This window comes from Rhinopithecus bieti, unplaced genomic scaffold (assembly GCF_001698545.2).
Source record: "Rhinopithecus bieti isolate Rb0 unplaced genomic scaffold, ASM169854v2 scaffold_75561, whole genome shotgun sequence".
NCBI lineage: Eukaryota > Metazoa > Chordata > Mammalia > Primates > Cercopithecidae > Rhinopithecus > Rhinopithecus bieti.
The window spans coordinates 412,068-426,435 of NW_016828330.1; the positions used below are offsets into that span (position 1 = coordinate 412,068).

Here is a 14,368-nt window from a genome sequence, read left to right on the forward strand (position 1 = left end):
AATGTGTTTTTTCTTCCATGTCTGATGGGGACAAAAGTGTTAATATTAGTGCTTACAGATTTTCAGAATGTAAAAACATTTTTGCTTCCTTATACCAACATGAGTCAATAGCCATTTTGAAATCTATAAGCACTAACATAACACTTTTGTCCCCATCAGAATTTGGCATTTGAAAATGTCCAGACATGGAGTTCTGAAAAGTTAAATCCAAGAAGGTTTACTGAGCACATAAATGCACAATGTACTCTGCTAGTTAATGTAACAGAAATGGAGCCAGAAAGAGAAGTCTAAAGGTAGAATGTCATGAATTTGCGGTAACACAAAATTCAAAAAAGGAAGAAGTTTGAAGGAGAAGGAAGTGATCACAAACTTCACACATTAACAAGATTTGAAAAGGAATGAGGATTATGATGATCTTAGATTTAAGCAAGTTACCTGCAGGGGGTTACTGTCAGGATGTATGCTTATTAAAAGAATAAACCACTTATTGGGAAGTTTGACAATGGGAAGAAAGAGAAATGGAGCAGCAGCTATAAAAGGTAATATAGATACAAATACAAGTCTTTGTCCACAAAAGAAAGAAAGAACAGCTTATGTCTGATGTCAGAAAGAGTAGCAAAGAAATATCAAGGGCTAGGAGGAAGTGTGGATCAGTGAAGGGGCATTATGAGTTCAAAAGGAATGAGAATTAAGGTTTTATATGTTTACCAAAGATTGATTATGGGAACATAAAATATATTGAAGAAGTAACAGATAAATACATAGTTTCTTATTTAACAATTTGTATCGGATTATTAGTTCTTACCTTCACCACTCTCCATGCCTTCTACAAAAATCCCCCCACATTGGGGAAGAATCCAGTACCGGCGTCTGTAACGATCCTGGCCGAACATCACTGAACGCAATGAGTGAGAGGCATCAAAGAGCTTCCTTCTGTACTGACTCTGTTGCTGTTAAAAAATGGTACATATAATTAGGTTTGGGATGTTAAATACTTTAAAAATTAATGTATAAGTAACTTTATACTTTTATACCTTTAAGCACATAAATTTCACTACTGGAAAAAGAGCAAAAGGGCTAAATATTCATGTCTGACTTCAATTTCAGTAACATTTATAAAGATAGAAATCATTTTAAGGATAATTATTTTTGTTGCCATGGAGTAAAAAGATAAGTTACCTGATAAAATAAAACTTATCCTTTTACTTGATAATAAACAATGGGATCAAGTATTTTATGGAGCCAAAGCAAACTGGTTCAATTCAACTCTTATTGATTATAATATGTAACTAATAATACACATAGGCCAGGCACAGTGGCTCATGCCTGTAATCCCAGCACACTGGGAGGCCGAGGTGGGTGGATCGTTTAAACCCAGGAATTAGAGACCAGCCTTGGCAACATAGTGACATCCCATCTCTACAAAAAAAATATGAAAAATCCGCTGGGCGTGGTGGCACATGCCTGTAGTTCCAGCTACCAGGGAGGCGGAGGCGGGAGGATCACTTGAGCCTGGGAGGTCAAGGCTGCCGTGATCATGCCATTTCACTCCAGCCTAGGTAACAGAGCAAGACTGTTTCGAAAAGCAAAGCAAATCAAAAACCAAATAATATATATGTAATTGGCTAAACCTGTATTTGGCTATTTTTACACTCATGTTGTAAACCTAGACAACATATAATTAAGTTTTGGGATAAGTCTGTGAAGAATCTAACATTAATACCATACACAGGCATGTCATAATACCTTTAAAAAACTCATTTTGTTCTTATAAAAGCTTATCTTAAATTTCACTAATGCTATGAAATTCAGTATTTATTTTATTTTAATTTTTTTAAAATAGAGATGGGGTCTCGCCATGTTGCCCAGGCTTGTCTCAAACTCCTGGGCTCAAACAATCCTCTCACCTCAGCCTCCCAAAGTGCTGAGATTATAGGCGTAAACCACTTCTCTTTAATGAGAAGTATGTAAATACGTACAGTTTACAAATCCAATGCAAATAAAACCCACAAATACACAAACATAAAATAAGACCTAAGATTCTGAAACTGTCACTATGAAATTCACCTGAAATTTTTAGTAATTAATTCCAAGAAATAAAACTATGCCTTAATTGATATTTCATATTTATATGAAGAGCTGAAGAATATAGAATATTTTCTTTCTAGGCTCTGATTAAGTTCTATATCATGTTTTAAGAGGCAGGCTTTTAACCTTGGCATTAAGCTTGTAAAGTTCAATTGTAAGAATGTTTCTAGAGTTCCTCATCTTATTTTTTTTGTGACAAAATGCTATCCAGAATCTTCATTTTAAATTACTCCCCAAAAGCTAGTTTTGCTTAGCAGTCAGAAAACTAATCCCCATACAATGTAGATTTCTAAAACACTGTGAAGATGTTAAATGTTAATCAGAAAAGTGCTTACTTTACTCAGTTTTCAATCTGTTTTCCAGCTCTTCAACACTTGCTGCTTGGTCACCTTCATCCTATACATAAGAAAATACAGTGTCATTTATCTGTTTTAAGATTTATTTATTCAATCTGTAAATATTTAATGAAAGTCTCTTATATGCAAAATACTAGAAGAGGCACTGTATAAGAAGGTATAAGACTCAGTTCTTTTCTATAAACTAATAATCTGGTAGAGAGATACATAAAATGTTATATTAAAAAAAACACACACACAAAAACCTAGGTATGGTAGCTCATGTCTGTAATCCCAGCACTTTAGGACACTGAGGTGGGAGGATCATCACTTGAGGCCAGGAGTTTGAGACCAGCCTGGACATCATAGTCAGACCCAGTATCTACAAAAAATAAAATCAGCTTAGTGGCTTGTGTCTACAGTTCCAGCTACTTGGGAGGTTGATACAGGAGGATTGGTTAAGCCCAGAAGTTCAAGGCTGCAGTGAGCTATGATCATGTCACTGCACTCCAGCCTGCAGACCCTATCCCCAAAAGAAACAAAACAAAACATAACAAACCACACACACAATAAACTCCCCCAAAAGCAGGAAAAGTATAAGGGTCTCAAAGAGAGGTAGTGATTAAAACCTGTGAAGTTCAAGGCAGAGTAAGATTACTTTTAGTAGAAATGTATACCAAGGCAGGCTTTATAGAAGAAGTCATGTTTTAATTAGCTACTAAAGAATGGTTAGAAATGCATCCATCAGAGAAAAGAGGACAGGTCTCATGTCTTGACATGAGAGGTATATAAAGAGGTAACGTAGAAGATGAGGCAAGATGAGTTTAAGGCTTTGAAGACCTGTAAATACTTGCCAGTTAACAAAATGATCCTTTGAGGGAGGGTTAAACATCTGAACTACGCTTTTCAAAGGTTATTCTGGCAATAGTTTTAAGATGGCCTGGAGCAGAGAAGGGATTAAAATTGGTAAAACTAGCTAACAGACTAGTTTTAGTTTAAAACTAGCTAACAGATTAGAGAAGGAGGGATATGGTTCTTACTAGGGTAAAAGAAATAAAGATGGAGAAAAGCAAATGAATGTAAGAGATACTACATAGTTACAGAGCTGTTGAGTCTTGTCAACTCATGAATATGTGGCACAGAGGGGCAAGGGAGATGATGGAATAAATAAATTATGATGTTAAGGTTTTAAATCTAGGAGACTGGAAAAATACTGATACCATCAACTGAAGGAGTTATTTTTGAAGGGAAGAAGATTAGTTATACTTGAACACATTGAGCTTTTAGAATAAAAATAATTCCTAACATGCATAGTACTAATTGCATAAATGGAAGGTTTGTAAGTAATTACGTGAAATTTTTCATTCTAGAAAATGACAACGGAAGAACTATCTCCAAATTTTAGAGGGAAAGCATGAACAGAAGGTACATGGGTTTCTTTGGATTTTAGCTGCACTACTAGACATAGGCAAATTACTTAACCTTTGTAAGGCTATTCATCTGTAAATCTGGTGATAATGTTACCTATTACATGAAGGTTTTGTGAGGACTAAGTAAGAACAGGTCTGAAAGTAACCAACAGTGTTCCTACTTTAATAAGAAGACGGAGGTACAGCTCAGATTAAAGAAAATAACAACTTGTTTTGATGTTTACTTCCTATCAGCATTCATAAAAAGCCACACTGCTACCAATCACACACAAACATGTATTTCTGACTAGTATGGCTACCTACCCAATGAAAAACAAAGTGAAAAAAAGACTGCCATAGTTTCACCACTATCTCTCACTCATCCACTCCTTACCCAAATTTAGGGAACCAAGTTACAAAGGTGTTCAGGCACATTATTTGTGCTAACAGTAACATGAATTCTATCTGGAATTTAAAGAAACCTTAAAAGATAACTAGCTCAACAACTCTTAAATCTTGACTCTTATGTGAATATTTATAAATAGATTCTAAAGTGATCTTCTGATCAGTAGGACAAATGTCTGATAATCTGTTCATGCAAAAATACAATTCAATCAATAAATATTCAAAATAAGATATCAAATATTTGAAAATGCCATGTATCAGCCCAAATAACCTAACTACAATTTTAAGACTCTTCCTACAATGCAAAAGAAATAAATAAAATGTCTCTTAAAGTTTTATTTAAAGGAGTTTTGGCTAAGAGTACTTAAAATTTTCAGAGATTAAAAAAACTTGGAAGAACAGAGAGAATGGCAGTAGCAGCAACAACAAAACTAAGAACACAGAATCTATACCACAGTTCCCCAACCAAAAAAGAGTGTCATTATATGTTCCCACATGTCAGAGTTTAATTGTCCACATAACCTCTCACAGGCCAACTTGTAAGGTTCAACTCCCATAGGTCTCAACACAACTCTATGGAATGAAGGAATGAAGAGTGAGGAGAAGAGGGAATCCTCTTTGAGATAAAGGTGCTATGATCTAGTCAAGGGCAGTATCTTCTAATCGAAAGGGATCGTAAGGGTCTCAATAAGAAAACCTCCCTGCAATCAGTCCTTTAAGGAAGGTAACTACCAATACTCTACTTAAAACTTAACTGAGAGGTCAAATCTATTTTTTGAGAACTAATGTGCCTAAATTATCAGTTTCATTAAGTAGTCAAAATTTTACTTATATAGGAAATTGATGTGTCTGCCAGTTCTTTATTATAAAGAACAAGTCAAATCATTTAACATGAAATGTTAATTTGACTTCTTAGGTCCTAATATTTATTACTTCATAAAATTGTGAAATTGTTTTCTCACATTACTAACAAGATCTACCTTTGCCAGTGAAATCCTAACATCTATTTAACTCTATAATTCAACACTTATAAAAAAGTGAAACACAACCAGGTGCAGTGGCTCACGCCTGTGATCCCAGCACTTCAGGAGGCCAAGGCGGGCGGATCATGAGGTTGAGATCGAGACCAGCCTGTCCAACATGGTGAAACCCCATCTCTACTAAAAATACAAAAATTAGCTGGGTGTGGTGGCGGGCACCTGTAATCCCAGCTACTCGGGAGGCTGAGGCAGGAGAATCACTTGAACCCAGGAGGCGGAGGTTGCAGTGAGTTGAGATTGCGCCACTGCACTCCAGCCTGGGTGACAGGGTGAGACTGTCTCAAAAAAAAAAAAAGTGAAATACTACCTTAAATGACACATCTCCTTTAAAACTTTAATAATGATTTTCAAATAGTCTATGTGTAAAGAATAAAATGTATGGTTTGTTAGTTCTCTGTTAAAAAAGAAACCAACTGAAAAAAATAATTTCTGTAAATAAGTTCTAGTTTAGTGAGATAACTATACAGTGGAATAAACTAAAATCTCAGTACATAGTTGTCCAAGTTATTGAACTTACGAGTTAACACTTGAAAACAATTTATAATGTGAAGTGCTAAAAGAGGCCACTAATTCTATGAAAAGGTGATTAATTTTGGTCAGAAGGCTTAATTCCTGCTATGGAAACAGCTCCACTTGCCAAATGAAGCAGATTGCTTATAAATGTTATCTTTTGTTTGGGTAATTACACTTCTGATACTCAAATTATATGCCCTTCATATTATTTGTCAGAGATGAATGTACATAATTTGGTAGTTTCAAAAGTACAATATTATGAAATAAATTATTTCTGCAAGGAATCTCAATGTAGACTCATTTTCAGATTGGTACTATTAAAAGCAGTAAAGTTAAATTCATTACGATGAGTTCTTAAATATGACATGAAAAATGCAGGGAATAAAAGCAAAAATAGACAAGTGGCACTGTATCAAATTAAAGTGCTTCTTCATAGCAAAGGAAACAACAGACTGAAAAGAGAACCTACAGGATGGGAGAAAACATTTGCAAACCATATATTTGATAAGGGGTTAATATCTAAAACACATAAGTAACTCTTACAACTCAATAGCAAAAACCAGATAACCAGATTTTTAAAATGGGCATAGAACCTGAATAGACATTTCTGCAGTGAAGACATACAAACGGCCAACAGGTATGTGAAAAGATATCCAACATCACTAATCAGGGAAATGTAAAATCAAAATCACAATGAGATATCATCTCACACCTGTTAGGGTAGTTACTCTCAAAAAGAAAGAGAAAGAGAGAGAGAGAGGAGTGCTGGCAAGGATATGGAGAAATTGGAACTCTCATACACTGTTGTGGGATTGTAAAATGGTATAACCACTATGGAAAACAGTATAAAGGTTCCTCAAAAAATTAAAAATTAAAAATAGAACTATCTGATCCTGCAATCCCACTTCTGGGTATTTATTCAAAAGAACTGAAATCAGGATCTTGAAGTATTTGTGCTGTCATATTCACTGCAATGTTATTCACAATGGCCAAACGGTGAAAGCAACTCAAGTGTCCATTGATGGATGGATGAATAAACAAAATGTGATATATAGATACAATGAAATATCATTCAGCCTTAAAAAATCCTGCCACATGTAACAACATGGGTGAACCTTGAGGACATTATGCAAAGTGAAATAAACCAGTCACAGAAAGTCAAATTCTATATGATTCCAATTATATGAGGTATCTAAAACAGTCAAACTCATAGAACTAGAGAGTAGAATGGTGGTTGCCAGGGGCTGGGAGGAAGCACACACTATTTAATAGGTGTGAAGTTTCAGTTATGCAAGATGAAAAAGTTCTAGAAAGCTGTTGTACAACCTCATGCCCATAGTTACCAATAGTGTATACAGTATACTTATCAACATTTCTTAAGAGGGTGAATCTCATGTTAAATGTTTTACCAAAATTAAACAACAAGAAAGAAAAGTTCATTCTAACAATTTTACCATTCTGGTTTAAAATATAACATTGGAAAGGAAGAAATTACAACAACATTTTGTACTCATGATATTTTTACTTAAGAAAGAGAACTGCATAGCATATTATAAGTTCTACATTCACTCATAGATTTGATTATCATTGGTGTCAACTAGATACTACTTTCACAAATTCCATTGATAAATTCATCTCCCAGCTTTCTTTCACATTCCACTGATAAATTCATCTCTCTAAGCTTTATTTCTCCAGCATTACTGAGTTGATGCAAGAAGGGAAAAGAGTTCTTTCTAGACTTCCTTAGCTAAGTACCCTTAGCATTGAGAGCAGAAGAAATGGTTAGCTGTATGTTGTTTTTTGAGTTCAATTCCACAGCCCTATCTAGCATTCTTTTCTGATAAAAGGTGAACTTCAACCTTTTATACATGTCCATTTTCATGACTTATGGTAGCTTTCCCTAAACTCAAATACATACATACACACACGCATCCCTCTATGACCTTGCCTTCTTCCCTTTGACCTACTCTTCAAAGGTAGCTCCTTCACCTTGATTGAAGCCCCTCCAAAATTTTTAGAACTTTATAGCACTGTGCTTTTTAAATTTCTTTCATCTTAAATCCCCTTCTCTCATTTTACTGACTCTTTTCTTTCCATCAAAAATCATCTCAAGTCTTTAACATCTGAAAAATCCTTGGCTCCTTCTCCTCTCTAGGAACTCCCTGTCTTCTGAGACACAATGCTTGAAACAGTCATCTTCACTTTCTCACTTTCTATTGTAATCAATCAATTGCAGCCTGGTAGGTGTGCTCATCCCTCTAAAAAAACTGTGTTGACACTGGTTACCAATGACCTCTATGTTGCCAAATTCAATCAACATTTTAGGTCCACATCACACTAGCCTCTTACTGCTTTAACATTGTTTATCACTCTCCTTTTTGCAATGTTTGATTTTCTTGATTACTGTTATTATTACATGTGTAGAAAAGACTTAATATAGCAGGCCTGACTGGTATCCTCTGGAAGACCTTCTTACAAGGTTCGTCCTTGGCTGGCATATGGGAACTTGGATTTTGGGAGGGTTAAGATGAGCTCTTAACACGGACCTGTACTATTTGCACTAACAATGTGGATTATGCTGAATACCTGCTTTTCTTCAGGGAATCTGATATTTTGGCACATGCTATACAGAGGGTACCTACACGACCAGCCCCCAGTAAAAACCTGGACACTGAGTCTCTAATGAGCTTCCCTGGTAGATAACATTTCATGCTTGTTGTGATAACTTGTTGCTGAGGGAATTAAGCCTGTCCTGTGTGACTCCGCTGGGAGATGACTCTTGGAAGCTTGTATCTGGTTTCCTCTGGACTTTGCCCATACATTCTTTGCTGATTTTGCTTTGTTTCCTTTTACTGTAGTAATTCATTGCTATAAGCACAAGTATATGCTGAGTTCTGTGAATCATCCTAGTGAATCACAGAACCTGAAGGTGGTCTTGGGGACCTCCAACTCATTATAGAAATCTCCAACCTGTCTGCTTTTGCTTCTTGAACAAGGAGCCTTGTGGGCTCCTATTAAATACTGATGATCCCTGAGGTTCCAACCTCAGTCCACTACTCTATTCACTAAACCAATCCCCCCCTGCAATCTTACTTACTTCGTGATTTTAAATTATCATCTACGTGATAATAACACCCTGATCTATATTTCTAAGAGTGAACTCTTCTTCAGGCCTCAGATTCCTAAATCTAACTGACTGCTGAGTTTCTATACACAGGTACCTCAAACTCAGCAAGTCCAAAAATAAATCATCATTTCCTGTCTTCAATTACCTGTTCCCTTACCTCCCCCTGCCCCCAATTATGTATTTACTCTCTTCCTGATTTCCCTATTTTGGTTAATGGCAACCATAGCATGAAGTCTTCCAAACCAGATTGCTGGAAATCAATCCTATCACTCTATCAACCTACATGGTTCACCTTCTATCTTCAAGTCCTGCCCATTCTTCCTCCTAAATATTTATTAAATCATTTCCTCCCTCATCCCAACTACCATTGCTCTAGTTTCTACCCCTCACAACTCACCTAAACCATTGCAGTATCTCCTGACGTATCTCTGCACCTCTGATTTTGCCCCACCTTTTTTCTTTCACATAGCTGCCAGAGTGAGTAACTTAAAAATTAATGCTGACCATGCCATTCTCTGATTATAACCCTTCAGTGGCTTCCTGCCACTAAAAAAGCAAAAGATCCTAGTTCATCATTGTTGCGTATGAGACTCCAGTAACAGTGAAGCACTTGCAATCCCCTTAAAGCACATTGTGGTTTCCTGTTTCTGTCCCCTTGCTCATGCAATTCTCTGCCTGGAACACTCTTCCCTAGACCTTTACCCAGGTTAATATTCAGCTCAGCTTATAGCCTCAGCTGATGGATCCAGAAACTCTTTGTGGGAGTTTATCACTCAGAAAATCTAAATGCTCTTAAGGTGTATCCGCGTAGCACATTGTCAATACCCCTCTCAAAGCAGTTAACACATTATGTTTTCTTTTTGCAAATCCTCCTCAGTGAGACTGTAAATTGAAATGGGACGTTCAGTGCCTTATTTGTCTTTGATTAAAAATACCTAGAACTACAGAAATAGTAATTAGTGTTTGAGGAATGCATTATTTTCACTAAACCTGACAACACTTTTAAAGGCATGAAGCGCTGTACAAATGTAACACAGTATGTTAATAGAATGAAACAGAATACCTGAAATTAAAAATCTGCATATCTCTTTGGAGAATTCTCAAGTAATTATATTTAAAAAAACTTTTTAAAATTAAGTCTTAGTGTCTTTTATGTATAGACATTCTATGAAATATTTATATAACCATCACAAAATCTTTATGGAATACAGATTGTAATATTTGTTTTCAGATGAAGAAACCGAGGCAAGTAAATGTCAAAACTGAATTCAAAGCCAAATCCATCTGACTCCAAATTCTGTTTTTAAAACTATGTTATGCAGTTCTAGTTGTCTTAAAATCAACCTAAATTTGATTACCTCATCTTCACAGATATCAGTCTTTTTTCCTTTTTTGTCTTCTTTATCTTCCTCGTCCTCATCATCTTCATCACCTTGGTCATCACTGTCATCATCATCATCATCGTCATAATCACTGTCTCCTCCCTTCCTTCTTCGCTTGCGTCCTGGAGTGGGTGTGCCCAAGGGATGCTGCTCTTCTCCAAGATCAATGCCACTTGAAGTGTCTCTTTTGCCTGTTTTCTTAGCATGAATGATTCTGAGCCTTTAAATATTACGAAAAGTGATGACATGGAAAAAAAGACTTCTCAATATACTTTTAAAAGAGCAAAACATGAGTTGTATGCAAAAATACCTTATGGCATTTCTTTTGTGTTAAGCAATATACCAATGTTAAAAAAATCAGAATTAGGAAACTTAAGAAATGTTTCCATAAATTACAGGATGCATTAACTTTCAAGAGTTATGCTGGATATCTCTTTGGAATTAGACTCATTAAAAAAAATGATGAAAACTGAAAAGAAGAATTCTAACAACGGTTGAGTAATAATTTCTGATCCCATACTAACTGACTGAATAAATTTCAATTCAAATTACTACAAAGAAACGAACCTCTTAACATAGGAGTAATTTCTGCATGATATTTTCTGGCAGGAAGATAATTAAGTTTTAATGTTGAATAAGTTTAGTTAGATTTCGTAAAAGCAAATTTTAATTAGAAAGCAATTAAGAAAAAAAGTTACAGTTCCAAACACTCTATTTGTGATAAAAGCAACTTAATAGCAACCACAATCTTAGAAAAATGTAATTGCTTGACTTGTTTAAAAGAAAAAAGAGAAAATGACTTTCTTCTAAGTATGAAGAATATAAGCTCAATGAATCTCATTATATCTTTTGTCCACTGCAAATTCTGCCCGAGTTTTATTAATTTTATATCCCATCTAAATTGAGCATTATCTTTTCTTTAGACAATAAAAGTTTAAATTCTATCTTTGCAATTCATATGCTTTACTGGGAATTTGTATAAAAAGAAAACAGTACATTAACTTTAATAAAACAGGACTTACTTGCGGAGTTTACCTTCTACCACCCATTTATCTCTCCTCAAGTTTGACATATAATCAATGTTCTTGTCGATTTCACTGCCAATGCAAGAATTAAAAAATATAAATTAATCAATTTATGCAATGCACTAATTTGATATGCAATAAATTCGATACATAAATTAATGCATTTTTGAGTAAGTAAAAATGATACAATTGACCTCATGCATATACATGTTCATATATGTATGTGTTTATATATGTATATACATATGTTGAAAAGTGGTAACTTCTCCAATGGATATAACATTAGTATTAGAAAATTCACTGTGGTTTCTATCTTAAACCAAGAAAGAAACTATGCACCAACTGCCTTAGAAAGACAGCATTCCAAGTTTTGTTGCATGTATTTAAGATGTGATAATTTCCAAAATCAAAGCAGGATACCAGAACACACATGGATATTTACATAAGTGCACATACATACATATGCATATACACTATCTAAGTGTATATGTATAAACAACCAAACAGAAACTAAGAATATTATATCTGGTAAAGTCAAATAGGGGTGCTTTTCTTTCTAAGGTAAAACCGTAGTGTACCATTTTCACTGAATTTGGGTGTATGTGTTTTCAATGTGTGCCACTCAGCATTACTATTTGTTACCATGCTCATGCTTAAATGAACTTATTCTTCCATAAAATTGTAAGATGTGAATATTATTATATTTTTTGGGATGACTGTCAGTGAATAGCAGAAAGAAACAAAAAATTACACTAATACAATATCATAGCTAAGATGAGCACAGAAAATTTAAAATTTCCACACTCGTAGAAATGCATGACTCTGAATATTTGGATTGATCCTTTTACTAGAAAGGTGAAGGCCTAAAAGTTGTTAAAAATCTGTAAAATAATGAATAACAAGGACACGATGAACATGAATTTGTTCAGAAATCTTGAATACTAGTGTATATGTTGGTATTAATATGTTACTAGTAACAAGTGAGAACTCTTAGTAACTAGAGTGAGAACTCTGACTTTTAAATAAGACCAAGTACTTTTAAAAAAGTATAAATTAATACATTGATAAATGAATACTCTATGGTTCTATTAGCATACAACAAAATAAAAAGTGGCTACATAATTCTATGAATGGCTACTAAGCAAAATCAGGTAGTCATCTGTCCTTAAAAAATGTGAAGGAAAAAAAAATTCCATATTCTTGTGGTAGTACCACATTCTGGTACCACAGCAAGTAAAAATATAAAAGAAGTTATGTATAAAGAATTAACAAAATTATTAAACAAAACAGGTGACAAAGACCATGTATTACAGACACACAGTATGACCCAAATTTTTTTTCAATACACTACAAAGAAATACATGAAAATATTGTTAGTGGCCATCTCTAAATATTGAGATAAGTACAATTTTAATTTTCTTCTTTGTGCTAGTCTGTAACTTTCCAATTTTCTATAATCAATTTGTATTACTTTGTGATTAGAAAAATTCAAAATGGAAAAAAACATGGAAAAGCCTGAGCATATGCTTACCTGACCACACTCTTGCTGCATGCCAGTTCATTGATCAGGAAAGCCAAGACTGAAGCTTTCTGTGCCGGAGTGTGAGCCTGAAAAGCTTTGGTCTTCAGACTTTCAGTAAGCTCAGTTTGTCCACAGTGGGCTTCCATAAATATCTGTAAAATCTCGGAAACATTGTCTCGATTCACACCAACATTCAGCAAATGTTCTCCAAGAGCTGTTTTAGCCTATAAAAGTTTGGCATTTTTATCAGTATTGCTCATAACCATTTATACCATAAAACAGTAAGATTAAAATCCTCATATTATTTAATTTAGATATTACTGACAAGAGCTTTATTCACTTCCTTTAAATGAAAGAGACACAAAAATAGTCAATAGAAAACAGACAAATATTCAAGTACTTGTATCTTTCTTTTCCCGCTTCAAATCCTTGGTTCCAAGTCAGGCAGGGAGAAGAGTATGCAAATTCATGGGTAGCGAAGTTTTAAATTACCTATCAAGTCTTCCATGACTATAAAGGCAACACTAACCTTTCCCTAGGTTTTATCTGGACATTTTATCAGGAATGACAGAGTGGGGAGGTTAAAAAACAGTACTGCGTTTTCTACCTTTAAGGTGTCATAGGTTTTACTGGCTAGGGAAAATAAATAGGAAAACACTGAGGGAGATAGAAGAAAAACAGGGGCATCTGGGAGGTTCTCTCTCCACAATATTATCTAGAGCAAAGCTCTGTGGAATGTGTACTGTATTTGGAATTAAGATAAATGTGAACTAATTGAGCATTCACTGAGCAGCACAGGGTCTTAACGTGCTGGTCTGTAGGTGCCTTGATTAGCTTCAGTTATTCACAGTGATTGAGAGAGAACAAGGTATAATATCAGAAGGCACATACAAGTTCTAGTTGCCTTATGAATTATGAATTCTGTTGTTGATGAATATCGCTTAAGTATTTCATTAAATTACCTTGGTCTTTGCCTACAGCTAGAGGAAAAAAGAATATCTTGAGAATGGTCTATATTCCTTAAGCTCTGTAACCAGGTTTTCTTTGTATGAAGTGTAACCTGACACGAATCTACATTTAACTTTGTGAGACATTATGTGGAAAAATTAGATCAATATACATAACCTTCTGCTAATACGCTAAAGCTATCTACCAATGCACTGACAGTACAAATTTAAAACATTTTATATTTTGTTTTTTTTTACCTTGTATCCTGTTATTAGACCTGGATCACATACAGCAGCTGAGAGGAGCCTCACAAGCAAGTCTTGTACTTCACCCATGCTGTCCCCTATATTTAGCAATCCCTCTTGAAGAACACTCAGGTTTGGAACATCAATATTCACATCAAAGCCCAAAACTTTACCAAAGTTTCGTAAGAACTGCACCACCATGAGACAGTCTGAAAATGTACTTCCAGAGAGAACAAGTCCTGGAATACGAGGCAACTCTGGCAAAGGCTGAAAATAAAATAAAATATAAATAAAATAAAATAGCTTAATTTTCTAAAAGCCATGATTTC

At 34.8% G+C, this 14,368-nt stretch overlaps 1 protein-coding gene across 1 annotated transcript in view; it reads right to left on the reverse strand.

Annotated features, from left to right (window-relative positions):
• Positions 1-14,368, reverse strand: part of BAZ2B (bromodomain adjacent to zinc finger domain 2B) — a 70,103-nt gene that overhangs the window by 51,953 nt on the left and 3,782 nt on the right. The window contains 7 exon segments of the mRNA XM_017864465.1: positions 806-950; positions 2,424-2,436; positions 2,438-2,484; positions 10,276-10,519; positions 11,322-11,396; positions 12,856-13,070; positions 14,052-14,306. Of these exon segments, the coding sequence (XP_017719954.1) occupies positions 806-950; positions 2,424-2,436; positions 2,438-2,484; positions 10,276-10,519; positions 11,322-11,396; positions 12,856-13,070; positions 14,052-14,306 (994 nt within the window).